Raw genomic sequence first — 17,315 nt, 5'->3', positions numbered from 1 at the left:
GCATCCCCAAACTTTGCTTGTGTTTTGAGCAAAAAGAGTGTGTTCATTACGCAAATATACAGTGCAGTTCACTTATAAAAATATAGTCAAACCCACTTGTAACAATATTAAAGTGCCAAAAGAATTCCATTGTTATAACAGAGTTGCACGAAAAAAATCTAAGGGATGGCATAGCTGTACTGAGTAAACAATAATGGTGGAGAGGCCAGTTCTCTCCGCTACCTTCCTCCATCTGGCTTCCGATTATGGTGACTCGAACTGTTTAACTCTTCTTCTTCCTGCATGCTTCGATCACATGTTGTTAACAAGCGGTGGCTGTCGGCGTTGAAGAATGGCACTGCTGTAACAAATGCACACAGGTGTCACAGGCGGCAAGTGACATACGAGCTCTGCCGAGGCATTGCTTTGGTGGCCCCAAAAGGGGTCTTTAAAGAATGCGGGAACGTGGCCTTGGCAGTATCTCAGCCTGAGAAGACCAGAAGAAATGCTGGGAAGTGACGGCCACAAGCATCTCGCCATGTACTTCCCGCTGGCTTGCACAAAAAAATGCATGTCCGTCAGCCTTGCTTGCTTTATGTGAAGCTTGCCGACATCCTTCTCCAAGGCATCCAGATGCTCCACTTAGTGAAGTGGAAGGGCCCTCGCGAAAACAAGCCCATGAGGGACTGAATCACCTACAGGACCTCCCGCAGGGACAACGTTGAGGCAGCCTGTCCTACCGTGTCAGCGCTGCCGTCGTGGCGCTCACTGTCGCTATCCGATGCAAGCACGTTCGCGACGATCGCCTCATTGGCTAGAAGCACTTGAGCCACTAAAAAAGAAAAAAAAAAGAAAGAAAGAAAGAGAGAGATTTTTTATTCCATACCGGATGTAACGATCAAAATTTTGCCTTCCGGTCGACGTTTCCGATGCAGAATAACTTTCACATTTGTGTCGCTAAGTCCCTCTCAAACGAACGATGTCGAGACGTGGCACAAGTCTATGCGAGTTCATATCTGCCACCATTACTGCACAGTGTGTCCTGATCACGTGCCAATTGCAAAAGCGACTGAGAGCATTGCGAATTGTTGCACTGTGCAACAAGATGATGCCAGATGCTTCGTGTCCGCATCACACATGATCATACTCCCTAATGTTATGGAATTGTGCTCTATGCGTGAAGCGAGCGGAGGGGAAAAATAGCAAAAAATGAAGCAGAGCCTGGCCTTTCTACACTCACTCAGTGAGCCCAGAAAGAGCACCAACAGCCCTGTTAGTAGAAGATGGTGGTGCCGACAAAGCATAAAGTGACGTCTCTTGAGATGACGCTGAAAATTTTTCGAGCCTCAAGGAAGCATGAGCTTGTGCAGGAGCGCTGCAATCACGACAGCTGCAACCAGGGGTCATGCCAATCAATGAAAAAGGTGGGCTTTGTGCACCAGGGTGAAACTCCCCATGATAGTGAAACCAACACAGTAAAAGCCGCTGATATTACCAAGCTCTGGGAGCATGTCAGTACTGACGATGAAACAGGCGGTGCTTCGAAGAAGGAGTTTGAGAGCAGATTGTTCTGCGAAGAATCCAACGAGGTGATCGTTCCTGCGACAAATGGCAGCATTGCGTTGTTCTGCGAAGAATCCAACAAGGTGATCGTTGTTGCGACAAATGGCAGCGTTGTGGTGTGCAATGGAGGTGACGAGATTAACAAAGGTCTGTCTTTGACACTGCCCTCGATCAAATCAAGTTGATTTCATGCAAGCTTAATTATTGCCGCCAGTGTTCACGCAGAAGCTGGACGTGACGCACACCACAATTGTGAACCTGAAACTCTTTTGAAAGGAAGTGCAGATTATTGACTATTTCAGTGCGCCTAATGTTTGACAAGCTTTTTAGAGGTATATACAGTATTTACACCATTGTAAGTCGACCCCCCATATTGCGTCACAGGGGGAAAAAAAGGGGGGGGGGGATGGAGAGAGAGAGCATACCCGAGGGCGCATTCGATAACGAAAATTTATTAGTAGCTGATGTGGTCACTGGACTACTCGTCTTCACTAGTGCTGCCACCGTCCAGCGAAATTTCACATTTGCCAAACGACCGCACCACGACATCTTGTGGAACAGCAGCCCACGCCGAACGCAACCAACCACACACAAATGTCACGAAGGCTCGTTTGTTGGGTCCGCTTGGAATAATTGTGGTCTTCTGCCGCCAGCCACTCGTACTCATGGCGGAGCAGGTCCTTAAAAGGCGAAGCTCCGGGCTTGTTTCATGACTACCGTATTTACACGATTGTAAGTCGACCCCTTTTTTAAAATTTGAAAGTCTGAAGTTGGGGGGTCGACTTACAATCGAAACCAAAACATGGCCCGCCAAAAAAAAAGCGATACCAACGAAAGCTACAACGTAGTTACAATTTTATGTTTGCTCTATGGCCCTACCCGTATCTTTTCGCTATCCCGCGTGTTTGTTCGCTTTTCGGAAGGGTTTTTCAACATTTTAGAAAGTCTTACAGTGCATGCAACACTCATGGGGGGGTGTCGATAGTTGATGAAGCGCCGCTGTTCCCATTTGCGGCGGCACCCTCAGAACGGCGGCGCTTGCGGGGAGTATCGGTAGTTCATGGAAGAGCAGACACCGCTCGCGGGTTTCTCTTTCTCTGTTTAAAGGCAATGGCATTGGTATCGGTTTGACCAACTTCTTGACGCGCTCCACTTGACTGCCGGCTACGTGCTACTTCTATGCTTCCCCAGTCGTCATGAGTGCTGCAGGCCCACTAATCTTTCGGCACTCGTTCACAGCAGCGTTCAAGAGAGCTGCCATCCTTTACGCCGAAGAAACAAATCACTGCGCAGCGGAGCCGCAATTTCGATGTTTCTAAACGGGTGGTGCGAGAGTGGCGACTGCAGCGAAGCGAAATTTTCACCCTGTGGCGGCAAGTGAGAAATTTCCCACGTGCCGAAATCTGGACGCTTTCCGGAGCTGTAGGCTAAGCTTGCGGCGTACGTCGCTGAAATGCGTGATCGGTCCCTGCCATTGAAGTGCGACGTGGTCATGAAACAAGCCCGGACCTTCGCCTTAATTTTATGGTTCTGCTCCGCCGTGAGTACAAAGAGTGGCTGGCGGCAGAAGACTGCGAAATTACGCCAACCGGACCTGTCAAAAGAGCCTCCCTGACGGCTGCGTGTGGTTGGGTGCATTTGGCGTGGGCTGCTGTTCTGCAAGATGTCCTGGTGCGGTCGTTTGCCAAATTTGAAATTTCACTGGACCACGACGCGCTGTGGGACCGCAGCAACGATGACGATGGCAGCACTAGTGAAGACGAGTAGTCCAGTGACCATGTCGGCTACTAATAAATTTTCGTTATTGAATGCGCCCTCGGGATTTTTTTTTTTTTTCCGGTCAAGCGATATGGGGGGGTCGACTTACATTCGAGTCGACTTACAATCGTGTAAATACGGTATGCCACACTTCAGTGGCAGGGACCGATCACGCATTTCAGCGACGTACGCCGTAAGCTTAGCCTACAGCTCTGAAAAGCATCCATACTTCAGCACGTGTGAAATTCCTCACTTGCTGTCACAGGTGAAAATTTCACTTTGCTGCAGTCGCCTCTCGCACCACCCGTTCAGAAACATCGAACTTGCAGCCTGCTGCGCAGTGATTTGTTTCTTTAACGTAAAGGATGGCAGCCCTCTTGAATGCTGCTGTGAACGAGTGCCGAATGATTAGTGGTCCTGGAGCACTCATGACTGAGGAAGCATAGAAGTAGCACGTAGCCGGCAATCAAGTAGAACGCGACAAACCAATGCCTTTCGTCAAACTATAGAGAACGCTAAACGCAACAGGCCAAGAAAAACCTGCGAGCGGTGTTGGCTCTTCCATGAACTACCGATATTCCGGGCAAGTGTCGCTGTTCTGAGGGTGCCGCCGCGAATGGAAAAGTGGCGCTTACTGAACTTACTGAAGCTGCGTGCCAGCTTTTCAGCCAGCCCCCTTTTCTCGGCAAACACTGGCGTGGCAGATTCCTCGTTGGTGTTACGTATTCTCCGTGCACGCGCGCAGTAGTGCTGCAGAAGTCCCGGGGCGCCTTTTTCATTGCCGGGTGCTGTTCTCGTCGCGGCGATTGCATTTATGAGGCTCACGTAACGCACAGCTTCTGCCACTGTCGGGCCTGAATCGCCCATGCTGTCGCTTTCTGTGTCGTCCTCATCACTGTCACTAGGCGACACTTCGGCAACAGAGACAATGATGGCAAAAGGTCGAACCTCGTGGCTGATATCTCTTCGCGGTCACAGCAGCGCTGCTGAGCAACTTCGCATTCCAAATGCCGCACACCGTAGTCAACAGTAGATCCCTGTTGTGTGCCAGCGCCGACTTCTTCGTGTCACATTCGATAGCACGAACGATGTAATTTTTCTTCTATGCTGAGCACCTGGCGTCGTTCTTATCCGAGCTTCGGCATGACGCAAGTCCTTGTTTGCACAACGCCACAACATTCTCTGGCACAGCGCCAAAATGATGTTGATGTGGCTTCATGCGCAAATGCACAGGGCACTTGGAGGCCGTTGTTCTGATCCATGGTTCCGATTTCCGAGGCTTGTTCTGCCGGGCGACCCGATGGAGACGACACTCCACTGTGTATGTGCGACGAAAAGTGGAAACTCTATGTGTTAACCGATGCGTACAAAATAAGTTGATACGGTTTATGCAGATATAAAACACATTATGTTCAATGGCTGCTGAGACGTGGATTTGACTTTACAACTTTTAAAACGAAACTACTGTTTAGGCGGGTACGGTTTAACGAGGTTTTACTGTAGTACAGGGGAGGCTGGCGCTGCTCGTCACCACCTTCCTCCATCCGGGTGCCAACTGTGTCCACTCGTTTAACCAACTCTGCTTCCTGCAAGCTTCGATCACATGTAACACGCCACAGCTGCGACTCCATGTGACTCCGGCACGGTTGCAGACTTTCAAATCTGTTCCCATTTTCGATTATTTTGTGTTACATGCGTTCTTCCAATAATTCAAACCACTATTTGTACAAAATGCTTTGCAAACAAATGTGTTGTTCTCCCCAATGCATCCAGCTCCATTTGGAATTCACACCATGTGACTGGGCAAGCTTGGCGCTGTGGTGAATCCAAACGAATCTTTTTATCGGCACCACAGACGATCTTACTAACCACAGCCGACATGCACATTTGTGGCAAGTTATCAACACAATCAGGGTTTCAGTGCCAGTTCTTTTGTATCTATAAGTCTCGACCAACACATAATAGCCAATGTACATCACTCCTTTACGCATGTGTTTCCATGTTTAAATTCTTATTTATGGCCTAATGACCCAAGTATCAGGCCACCACGCAAGCAAAAATATCTGCGCTGAGGCTTCTACTAGTGTGCTTCAGCTGCGTTTATCGCAGCTGCGATGCAGTAACTCGTGAATTAAAGGGTAGCTTTGTGTCCCATTGGTCAAAGTTATGCTTTCACTTTGCGGTCCTTTTGGTGCTAGTATCCGTGAAAGCAGGTGAGAGAGAGAGAGAGAGAGAAATTTGACAAGACTTCAAACTTGTCAAGACTTTGACAAGACTTCAAAGACTTCGAACCGAATGTCCTTAAACTCAATTATGGCTCAAGTGCTACTACAGCGCCACTTGCAAGCAATGCACAGTCCATTCTGAGGTCTAATTTAGATTTTTCAACACACACTTGCACTGCCACAAGTGAAGCAACTGCACACAATTAAAATGAACAAGTTGACTGATTTGAGCAAGTCTCAATAGTTGCCAAGTGAAAAGCCATTTAAAATAACCAATGCCTACATGAAAAGCAGGATTAACAAACAACTATGTTGGTAAACAAGAAGAAAGGGGGTCAATGGTTGTTGGCTTCTTATGATAAACTATGTTGGTAGTTACAGGCCACACAATGCTTGCCAATATCTAGCTTGACTTGATATTTTTCTTCAGTGTGGCTTTAATGTCTCAAAGTAGCACTAGGGTTATGACAGATGAAAAGTGCAGGTCTGATTGTGAGGAGGATTACTTTGATCTGGCTGGGCCTCTTTCATTGGGCACCTAAAATTAAGTACATGAGCTTTCTAGCATGTTTGAGAGGAATAACCACCATTTCTTTATAACGCATAAGATGATCACTGTATAAAAACTCGGCTGCTAAGTTGTAGTGAACGACCAAATGGTGGCAGCACGACACCTACCGCATTAGACACAGGCTGTGGCGTTGCTGTCACTGCTGGTGCCGATACTGTTGGCGTGGGCGGTGTCGTAGCTGAAGCAGCAGGAGACGAGTTCACAACAAGAGCGGCAGCAGTGGCAATTGCCTCTTCAGTGGGTGCTGGGCTTTGAACCCTTGCGGGGGCCTCCACTTCCTGAGAAGCACCTTCATGCCTGCAATTGGTAAAGGCTCTGCGAGTTACATCTGAAGTACCAGCTGTCCAATGGGCTCTGGACATACCACAAAGCAGCCGCTAAATGGAGAACTGCTGGATGCTTGGTGGGAGATTAAGGGGGAGACCCAAGTCTTTGGGACCATTTTGTTGAAGATCCGACCACCGATAGTGCAAGAGCCTCGGTCACGAAGCCCGCCACTCCATACGTTTTTGTCAGACTTGCAACAGTGAACAATCTTCGACGTTTTCTCGTGTAACACTTGCGGTGGTTCTGCGTAGCTGGTGCGGAGTGATCAGGATTACGGTTTCGCTACTAAAGTGACTGTGGTTCACAAGATCTGCTGTGAAGTTGTGTCAAGACGGAGCTCGCAGGGAATTGAGGGCCAGAAAATGTGTATTTCTTTTGAAGTGAACGTACTCGCACTGCATTCTATGTCGTTGACTGGCAACGGCCAAGCTGCCATGCATTCGAGGTGCATTATCTCTGCTTCTACTTGTGCTATCACTAATTCTTTTTTTTCCCAGAATGGCAAAGCTGTGTAGAGTGCAAATAAACGAAATAATGTTTAATTTATTAGAAAATTAAACAAAATTATTCTTTTTTTAGCAGTTAGATTTCTCTCGCTGAAGTTTGCAATTTTCTCATTTGATAAAAACATTGGGTTAGAACCCCGTATTTGCTTATTTGTACTCTTTGTTAGTTTCACATCATTTTCGTATGTCAATATTTATTATGCCATCTACAGTTTGGTAGATAGCTCACCTCCAAGCAAATTATGCAATAAAGCTGAATTTATTCAATTTCTGGAAAGTTACTCTGCAAGAAAACTCCAGGTATATTTAAAACTAGCACATCGAAATACATAAACTCACCAAGTTTTATCAAAATCGACAAAGAAAAAAAAATTTTCGAGGGTCCCCCTTAACATGTTAGATGTTAACTATTTGGTGCACAGGGACAAAGCTTAAGACATGTTGGAGTTGCCCAGAGGGGGTTCCAAATTGCCAAAACACCACTTCTAGCAATGAATTCAAATATTAGAACTGTTGCTGTAAGAAAACAACTCAACATTGCTGCTTGGAACCTGCTTAGTAATAACTGCTGAAAGTGTTCCTCATTTGGAATTGGTTATTGCAAGTGGCAGTGTGTTCTACGCCTCCCAATCCAATGATGTTTGACAGCACAAACATAGACAAATGAAGGGGAAAAAAAATTAAGACAAGCGCTGTAGGTAGCGCTTGTTTTTGTCAGCATCCTTTGTCTATGTTTACACTGTCAAACATCACAGATGAACACCAACTAGGTTGGTCGCATACCTTACTTTCGATACAATACCTGTGGCTCAGTGCGGCATGCGGAGATGAGAAAAATGCAAAAGGGCTGCGAAAAAGTAACAGAGGACCCAGAAATGTCTGCAATAGAATATGTGCATGACAGAACACTAAGCATTTAAGGTACCCTACCCTCTGCCTTAAACCTTGCTTGCCTGGAATTGACTTGTGGTTTCGCAATCTATACAAAAGAACCCCGGCATCAAGAAGTCACTTTAGCTGAAAATGTAAGTGAACTACAAATCTTGTGTCTGCGTTTTATGTTTCTGTATCAAAACTTCAAGGGCTCTTGAAACATTCTTGGTGGATGGCAACTTGTAATTGAAGAGAGTACCATAAGGAAGCCGGCCAATACAGCAGCAAAAAGTACACGCACATGAAGGAGAAATCTTTAAAGCAAAAGTTCTGCACGGATCATACCAATGAGTAGTGGACACCAACATACGCATGAGCATGCACATTATCACCAGGGCCCACCAATTGCTAAACTGGGATTTTCTTTTCCACGGTGGTAAATCTCGAGGCCACAATCACTGAAACATACGTAACAATGATGACACCATGCGGTGACCTGAAGACAATCAGCATTTCTTTTGTTTTTGCCGTGGAACTAGTAAGTTCACTTTCAGTGAGTGTTTTCCTGCTCAGGCTGGTCACTGGCATGTTTGGGACCATATCTATGAAACCATGAACATGAATGGCAGCTGCAGCTTTGTGCAACAGGATGACAGGCGGCACAGCAGTGCATTCTGCCCTCTGATTGATGCTTTTCACAACATTTGCACATAAAAAGGCATAGGCATTTGCATGCACTGTCCAGTAATTTTTCTTCACTTATCCCAAAGGGTCCATGTACGTGCATGTGATACTTCTGGACTTCGTTAGGTCGAAACTACAGAACAACGTTACTGCGCTAAATTGCAGGAACTAAGGCATCTTCAATTAAAATATGTTTCCTAAACCAAGGTTCGCTATATTGAAGTCTGGCTCTATACATGACCTGCAGCCGAATGGTTGTTGATGCTGTAGGTGACAAGTGCCTGTAGGTTACAGGGACTTTCTTCATAAATGTAAGTCTGCAAATGTACGCCATTGTTTATACCTCTAATGAAGCAGCTACAAACACACATATTTTTTTTTGCCATTCAACATGGTTTAATGTACAGTCAAATAGTTTGTTATTCTGAAAGGTCGTTATAGTGAAAGCCCCCAAATTAACCACTCCGTTCATCAACCCATCAGTTAATAAGTTGTCACTGTTTTAGCTATCCACGAAACTGTTGCTGTTGGCTCTCAGCCCGCGCTGTTGCCTTTTTTTTTATAAATTCTGCTGCCCAACCACAGAAGCACAGTGAGCCACGCATGCACAAAGCAGACGTTGAGAAAACAACTGATAAAAAGGAAGCTCCATGCCAAAGTGCAATGTTTCTTGTTTGTTTGCTTTCGCATTCTTTGCTCTGGACACCGCAACAGTCTAACTTGAGGCTGACACCTGAGCTACACCAAAGCGCAAGCACCCGTAAACGACATGCCCTCCCTGGAAATTGCAAAGTACGGAGGTTACATTTATTCACGCGTGTAGAAAGTACGGCTGCAGAAAGAAGCACGAAAGAAAGAGGCATGCGCAAGAACAAGGGCGAAAGAAGGATGAGACATGCCTCTGTTGCTAGGCAACACATACATTTGGGGAGCATGCACTCACAAAACTCAATGTACTGTTGCTTCCAGAACAGATAAAAATCTAGTTTCCCGAACCCGTGCATTGTGGCGTCCGCATTCTGCACTTTGTTGCCTCCTGGCCTACTGTTTCGGCTGCCATGAAAGATACACGAAAACCTAGTAATCCCCAGATTTAAGAATATTACCGTATTTATTCGAATCTAATGCAAGTTTTTTCCCGATAAAATGGGTCCAAAAATTGCGGGCGTGTTAGAATTGAGTACGACCCTGTATCTGCATTACCATATCGCCATCGCCATTTCAAAATGGCCACCTCGTTCATCACGATGCTGCTAATAAAAGGAAAGTAATCATGTGTAGCGAGACAGATAAAAATCGGTTCACATCACGGGCGTTCAGAGTTCCCAAAACTTGCGTGTGGGACTGGCACAAACAGGAGAGGCGTTCTATACTGGCAGCTGCTATGTACAGCGCAAATCCTATATTGAAAGCGATCTGCAGCGAAGACAAGAGTCTACGCATCTAGGTGCACCACGTCTGTTCTTAGGCTTAGTTCGAGTCAAAGCAAGAGGCCATACAAAGATCAATTCCCTTGCTCCTGCTACCACACTTCCTCACTCCAGTATTTAAAATGTTTCTGCGGTCATTGAGTGAGAAGTGTTCATGCTTGCGTGCATGTGGCACCATGCTTGTTAATTTAGCTAGCAAGCGAATTCTTAAAAGTTTAAATGGCCAATAAAACTACTATCCTTACTTTTCGTATAGCTGCCTACTAATTTGCTAACGTAATCAATGCTTCGCTTTTCGTGCGAAACTACAACTTTATTTATTGCAACCTTAGTGCATTGACAGTAAATCTGTTTTTTCCAAATGAGAGAAAGTTGTACTTCTGCATGAAAGAATGAGGTGCGCGCTACAATCGAGGGTGCGTTAAAAATGAAGCAAATACGTTAGTTATATTGAGGCATTAACATGACATGGAAACTGAACAATGATCATTATTCTCAAGTGTTCCGTATTGTGAAATTCGTATACTGAAGTATTTTTACACTGAAACCATAAGAAGTCAGCTGGAGATTTCTGAAAAGTGTTAATGTGGTGTTCGTAGTGACGAGATTTTACTGTATAGGTAGCAATCACTCACATGGCAGTGTTTGGAGACACAGGAGATGCAGGTGGAGTCAGCATAGTCGCTGGGAAGTCACTGCCATTGGTCAGGGTGGCACTGTCCTTGGTGACAAGGGTTGACCCTGAGTTGGCAGTGCCGGTGGCCGCTGCAGGACTCAGGGCAGACTCCGCTGTTTGCGTTTTACAGTCGCGTGTTGGAGGTTTGGTCGAGGATGCTGCATTTGTGGCCAATGTGGGAATAGGGGTGGCGGCTGGTAAGGAGGAACTGACGGCGCTGTTACTTAGTGTGCGGCTAGGCGCAGCACCACGAACGATGTCAGAGAGCCTGCTGTTGGCTGTCGCTGCAGCGGGTGTCGTTAGAGCCGAAGAGCTGTCATCTGACACGGCTCCCTGGCCCAACGACTCCTCCTCCTGAAATTAAGTTGTTCCAATAAGTGACTTTCTGCATCAGACACAAATTTGTGGCAAGAATTAGATGAAAGAAAAAAGTGCCCACCACCAACACAAGTTATTTGGAACTAAATGTTTACCCAACTATAGTGCTTTGCACACGGAACCTGAAGTAAGATAACAGCCCCAATTGATTACACTTGAACCTCGCAATAATGAAAAAATTGGTGGGGAAAACGGAAAAAAATTCAGTTCTGCACAAATTATTTCAGATAGGGAATGCATCATAGAGCAAAACCTTACGGTCAAGCACGCACCACACACACACACACGCACGCACACACGCACACACACACACACACACACACACACCAGTTAAGAGGCCTCAAAGCAATGATGAAAATGTATGACCCAGATGCTTCCTTAGGTTAAAAAGGGACACGGGTCCAATAAAATTGCAGAAAAATCACTTTTCTGAAATCATTTTTGAATTCTACAGTGTCTGATGCATTATGTCAAACATTTTCACGCACCTTGGACATATATTTTGGTCGTAATGGCGTTTTATATCACGTCATTGAGCTGCATTTTTACCGACGAACGTGCAAAAAGGAACCTTTTTCCGCGACGTGCAGTTGCCGTTCTAAGTTTCCGATTGCAGCCGTCTTGGTCTTGTTTGAAATGGCAACTCTTCTCATTTAGTTTTCGCACCATCGCTACTCTGTGCGCTGAATGACTATTAAGAAAAAGCCAGCGAAAAAGTAGTTTCAATGTCAAATACCATTCGTTGACTGAGGCACGTGACTGTAATATCGCCATGCCATTGGCGGATTTTCGCCGTTGTCTACTTGGGCGTGCGAAACTCTGCACGAAACCATGTAGAATTCAGTTTCAGTTTGCTACCCGTGCCGAACTCCGCTGGAGTCTCCCCCTCGTGACTGCAGAATAGGCTTAGCAGATGAAAGCGCTTTTGGCAGCAGCCGGTCTTCATGTGGCATTCCAGGACTACTAATCCAGCTCAATGATTTGGAGAAAGTGAGGAAGACCGAAAAAAAAAAAAGGGGGGGGGGAGGGGAGAGGCAAGACTGCTTCAACGCCAGCTACCAAGTGAAATTGACATTTTGTCGCTCACGCTGCTGCAGCCGCTGCTGGCTTGGATGCGATGTAGACGCACTTCGTTATCGTAAGTTGCTTCTATAAATGCTCTGCCGTCCTGTGTAAAACGAAAGTTGCGATGCGGCAGCAAGCAATAAATTGCATCAATGAATTGCGCACTTCATAATTAGACGCATTTTTAGACGCAGAATTTTTAGACGCATGACGTTTTTTCGCGGTCCCGAGAAAGTTGTATAATCGGGGTTCCACTGTACATCATTTTCAATTACAAACTGGTGCGTTCTTTAACATCCTTGAATCTAAGACGACCCTAGAGTTTGGTACATGATTACAGTCTACACCCGTTACAACGGACCCGCATGCAACAGACTTTCGGATACAACAGACCACATTTCAGCCTTAGTTTGTTCTACCTATTTTATTAATGCAACGAAGGTCACTTATAAGGGGGGAGGGATTGCGACAAAAGTTTTGTAACTGAGGTGCCTTGGATATTACGGACTTAGCATAAAACAGACGTTCTTTGTCTGATTATAAGGGTCCGTTGTAACGAGAGCCAACTATTAGAACTATTGGCCTAGATTCGAATAAACAGCAGTAATGAGTGAACAAAAATAATTATTGCCACACTATACGCAGACATAACAAGAGTCATCTTAACATACCAGGAAGCCAGGCAAAGGTGGAAAGGCAGCTTCCTCCAGATCGAATTTTGGGGCTTCAGCTTCTTCCCTTGATTTGCTGGTGTCTGCATTACTACCGTCCTGCACAGAAATAAGAGAAACAATTACAACTGTCTCCATTGCTACCGTCCTGTGCCGTAATAAGATGTAATTCATTATTTCGGCAGATAACTAAGCACACTTCAAAATATGCATTGACTGATGCATGCACACATGCAGAGAAAAACCAATGAACAAAATGCAAGTGCTCACTGTTTTGTTGGAACCATTTTCTTCCTTTTTCCTCCGTCGCATCCGGCTGCTGCAAAGAAAAGGAAGGTGGCCTAGTAAGGTATTGATGTTTAACCCTTTGAGGGTCAATGACGTAAATATAATGTGCCGTGAACAAGTCCAAAAATGGTCAATGCTGGATATTTAGGGCGCCACCTATACATTTAAAAAGCACACCAATTTCCTAACTTTTGCTTTTCTGTCATGTGCTGCTACTATGTGGGAATATAGGGAATTTTTTTCTTGCGGCTCCCTTCTTGGTTTTCGTAGCATGGTTTCTTTTAGAGCTAGTTTGCTCCCGCGCGTCTGCATACTATCACTCGCACATTGGCGCACGCGGGCGGGCGGCGGTTTGGGTTTTGTTCCGCGGGCGGTTTCGGCTTCTTGGGCTTGCAAAACTGATGGCTATCTCGCTACTAATTTCTCAAAGAGTGACTGCTTATTTCTCGCACGTTTAGTGCTCACAGGGGTGCATAGGAAGGATGCCGTCGTGCATGCGTTTCTGGATTTGTTTTCTTTTTGTTTTTTTTTACACTTGCCAAAAACTAATTGCCTCTGGCTGATAATAAGATGAACATTAGCGGAAGTTTGCCACATGTTTTGCATTTTTTTACGGGCACACAACCACACAGTTTTTTTGGGCACGCCTGCGCAAGTTCGATTACGCTATGCACGTACATATTAGTGTAAGAGCAGGAACCTTTGAGTCTTGCCAAATAGTTTCGTGTGCACATGTTCAAAACCTTGAACTATGTGTATAACAATGCATCAAATTTTTAACTCTTATAAGTTTATTTCCTTTTTTATTATTGTTATTCATGAATGAAGATTACATATATATCAATGCAAAATATTTTTTTCTCACTTCACGGTCAGCCTAGAAAAATTACGGTAATTTTTTTAAAAGAATTCGTGACTAAGCACATCGCGCGCAGACATCTCGGACCCTCGCCTAAGTATTTTGGGCATCGGCACCTCCGACTGCGCGACTAAGTACATCGAGCTCCGACTCCTCAAGCCCGTGTCTGGGCGTTTCGTGCGTCGGCACCTTGGACTGCGTAACAAGGCACATCAAGTGTTGACTCCTCAAGCCTGCAACTAGGCATTTCGCATGTTGTCACCTCTGACTGTGCGACTAAGCACATCGAGTGTCGAATGCTCGAGCCCACGGCTAGTAATTTCGTGCATTGGCATCTTGGACTGCACAACTAGGCACATCAAGCGTCGACTCCTCGAGCCCGTGACTAGGCATTTCGCACACTGGCACCTCAGACTGCGCAGCCAAGTACTTTGCGATTCAGCACCTCGGACTGCGCAACTAAGCACATCGAGTGTCGAATCCTCGAGCCCGCGGCTAGTAATTTCGTGCATCAGCACCTTGGACTGCGCAACTAAGCACATCAAGCGTCGACTCCTCGAGCCCGTGACTAGACATTTCACACTTCGGCACCTCGGACTGCGCAGCTAGGTACTTCACGCGTCAGCACATCGAGCGTCGGCCGTCAGTGAGCCAGAAAATTGTCTCGTGTGCACGAAATCAAAGGGCAGAGACCCAAAAAGCCACCTGTAAGCAAAGACAGCAAAAACTACAATCCTCAGTTCACAAAGATGTGAACTGCTCCAGTAAGTTTGAGAGGCGTTTTCTCAAAAGTATGTTTTGGGCATTCTGCATTGTCTGTGGAAAGGGTAGCATGGGAATGCCTGGACCAATTTTGATCCTGGGCATTCTGCATCATTTCGATCCATATCTTGCCGAGGGCTTAGTTTTTCTTCTGCATGCTAATTTGTGAACGAAAAGTTCTGGTGCAGTTAGTTAAGGTGAACATGATGTTCTGCGTAAAAAATAATAAAGTGGTTAAAGAAGTTTTGGAGCTGTTGCACCCCGCAGTGCTCCTTTGAGCAAATATTAGGACCGCAGGCAGCTCCCCGGCATGTTTCGTTGAAGTGCCAGGTTTTCCACAAGCAGAACACATGTAACTTTTTCTAACTTGAAAACTAGTGAAGGTAGCGTAATGAAACTGCACATTTCCTTATTTAAGACACTGATCTAGAGCAATTTCATTGCTCTAGATCAAAGAACAAAAAAGTTAGGTCCGACCCCACCTAGTTTCAAATTTTGGGATCAGCCCTGTGTTCCTTGTACTCATTCAATTCTCGTTATTCTTTCTTTACCTAAGTTCAGGCGAGTATGAGTGCACAAAAACTGTGACATAGTGTCTTAGGACACTTAAATATTTTGAAGTGCTGTAGAAATCACCAATAAAGATTCACATTCTTAAAGCTGGAACTTTAGAATTTCATAACTTTGGCTAAAGTACAGATACAAACATCCAAAAGATAACTTGCAGTTTTTGAACATCAAGGAACATACCTGCTTCACTTTAGCTACGTTGTTGCAGTAACTTTTTTTGGAGATCCCATCCCAAGTTTTTAATAAAAGAATTGTAACTATTTTTTGTTATTGACCTCAGAAAAAATCTAATGGCATACTTATAAGCAGCACACAAGATTGGATGTGTCCTGAAAGTTTCATGTGTCTAGACCGAGTATCAAAAATGGTTGTTCTGGATGCCATGTCCCCTCATATTTAATGCTGTTTGTTTTTTGTACCTTTCTCAAAACACAAATTTCTGGCTCCATGTAATATTCAGGCCTTTAGATCTCAACACCAAGAACAGATAGAGCTAAATTTTTTTTGCAGAACGGAGCCTAATGTATACGCTATGCAGTATAGCAAGCAAATTTTTCTTTGTTTTCACTTTGGAAATTATTTTGCTACAACTTCTCTTAAATGGTTGCCATACTTTGCGGGCTTGTATTCATGGAGCTTTAAAATATTAAGGGTCAGAAAAAATGTGCTTGCTATCTCATTCCTTAGGCTATCTAAACATGCTTTACAAATAATTTTTATTGTGCTATTTATTTTCCATTGCGGCCCTAAACAATGGAAGTGAAATGTTAATTACCTTAGAAACTGTACATCAATATTTGCTTTGTAGATGTATATTTGTATATTAATTTTCTTTCTTGTGTACCAGCAGAGGTAAACCAGGTGTTCCGGGCAGAGATGGCCGGATGGAACACCAACGATGCTTGACCGTGGTTTTTAATGTTGCACCCCTTTACGAGCAGTGACGACAATGACACCCCCACTGCAGATACCAAGAGTGCATTACAAAGGTCAGAAACATGCACTTTGTGCAATGTAGTTCCATCGCGAGCAGTCAATTGGCACTTATGAGCAAATAGAAACAGTATTAAATGATGCATGGGGAGCTTTCAAAACTGGTTTTCACAAGTAATAGATTGTATTATCTTGTACCTTTAATTCCTTTCCATCGACTAATAGCAAACAAATGTGATCTATTCCTGGGTTAAGTGACAGTGTGGGCAAACCATGGAAACAATGCCATAGTCACTCATGTTAATGCAATTAAACATTGATATAACGAAATTGTAGTTATGCCGTAGTATTAAACTCTTTATGCATAGAACACCATGTGCTGTATTTAACACACACCTTTTATCTAAGAAAATAGGTCAGAGTATTTGCCTGTGTAAAATGCCACATTGAGCGAAAAAGCTGGTATTCAATATCTGTAGCTGCAAAATGGTAGGTTAATTCCCACTGGCTGCAATGCCACAACACGGGTGTGTGTTGACGGAGCAGAGCGTGTGTAAGGGAACACTTGCTGCCCCAGCAATGCGCCAGGTGTTGCATTAGGGAAGAGGGCATTGCCATGACAGTACGTCACTCTCACTCTTGCAAGCCCGTGCTATCTGCACAAGCTCTCGCCTGCATTCTAACTGCGACTCGGTAAGGTCAAATGAAAATGAGCCTGTTCGAATGTGTCGCAACAAACTATATCACAAGCTCCCCCGCTCTAGAGTTACTGTATATGCTACCACAGGTAGCAGAGTTGCGCGTAGGTCCGCCATCTTGCCTGGCAAGCAACCAAATCTATGCGGCGAAGCCGCACTCTGTTTTTGCAGGCGACTTGCCTACCGTATTGTCGATCGACCGTGGGCGCTTTTGCATCGCTTGTGGACTGCTTGTCCGCCTAATCGCAAAGAAAGTGCATCGAAACAGCTGACTGAATAAGATCGTCAAGAAAAGGCGCCGAGATCGGTCCCCACCGAAGCTTATGCCAAGCGTATCCGCCGAATCCATCTGCACGCTCTCGGCGCGTCTAGGCTCAGGAATCAAGAAGTCTAACAAGGATAAATCACCATATTTCAGCTTTCGCATCAGTGTCCTTAAATAAACACAAGTAGCATGAGCGCACAAACAGCACAAGTAGCGATGAGCGCCAATGTGACG

The 17,315-nt window shown here is 45.1% G+C and overlaps 1 protein-coding gene across 9 annotated transcripts in view; it reads right to left on the bottom strand.

Moving 5' to 3' along the window:
- Larp4B (La-related protein 4B) overlaps positions 1 to 17,315 on the bottom strand; it is a 123,105-nt gene that overhangs the window by 10,965 nt on the left and 94,825 nt on the right. For 8 of the 9 annotated variants that reach the window (XM_075680070.1, XM_075680072.1, XM_075680073.1 and 5 more), the window contains 4 exons: positions 12,977 to 13,025; positions 12,707 to 12,805; positions 10,552 to 10,946; positions 6,204 to 6,393 (listed from right to left, as the gene is read on the bottom strand). In XM_075680070.1, coding sequence (XP_075536185.1) covers positions 6,204 to 6,393; positions 10,552 to 10,946; positions 12,707 to 12,805; positions 12,977 to 13,025 — 733 coding nt within the window. The remainder of the gene's footprint in view (positions 1 to 6,203; positions 6,394 to 10,551; positions 10,947 to 12,706; positions 12,806 to 12,976; positions 13,026 to 17,315) is intronic. The other variant, XR_012825907.1, reaches the window with a different exon arrangement.

The sequence above is a fragment of the Dermacentor variabilis genome, chromosome 2 (genome assembly GCF_050947875.1).
Source record: "Dermacentor variabilis isolate Ectoservices chromosome 2, ASM5094787v1, whole genome shotgun sequence".
Classification (NCBI taxonomy): Eukaryota; Metazoa; Arthropoda; class Arachnida; order Ixodida; family Ixodidae; genus Dermacentor; species Dermacentor variabilis.
This window is presented reverse-complemented; position numbering and strand designations above follow the sequence as displayed.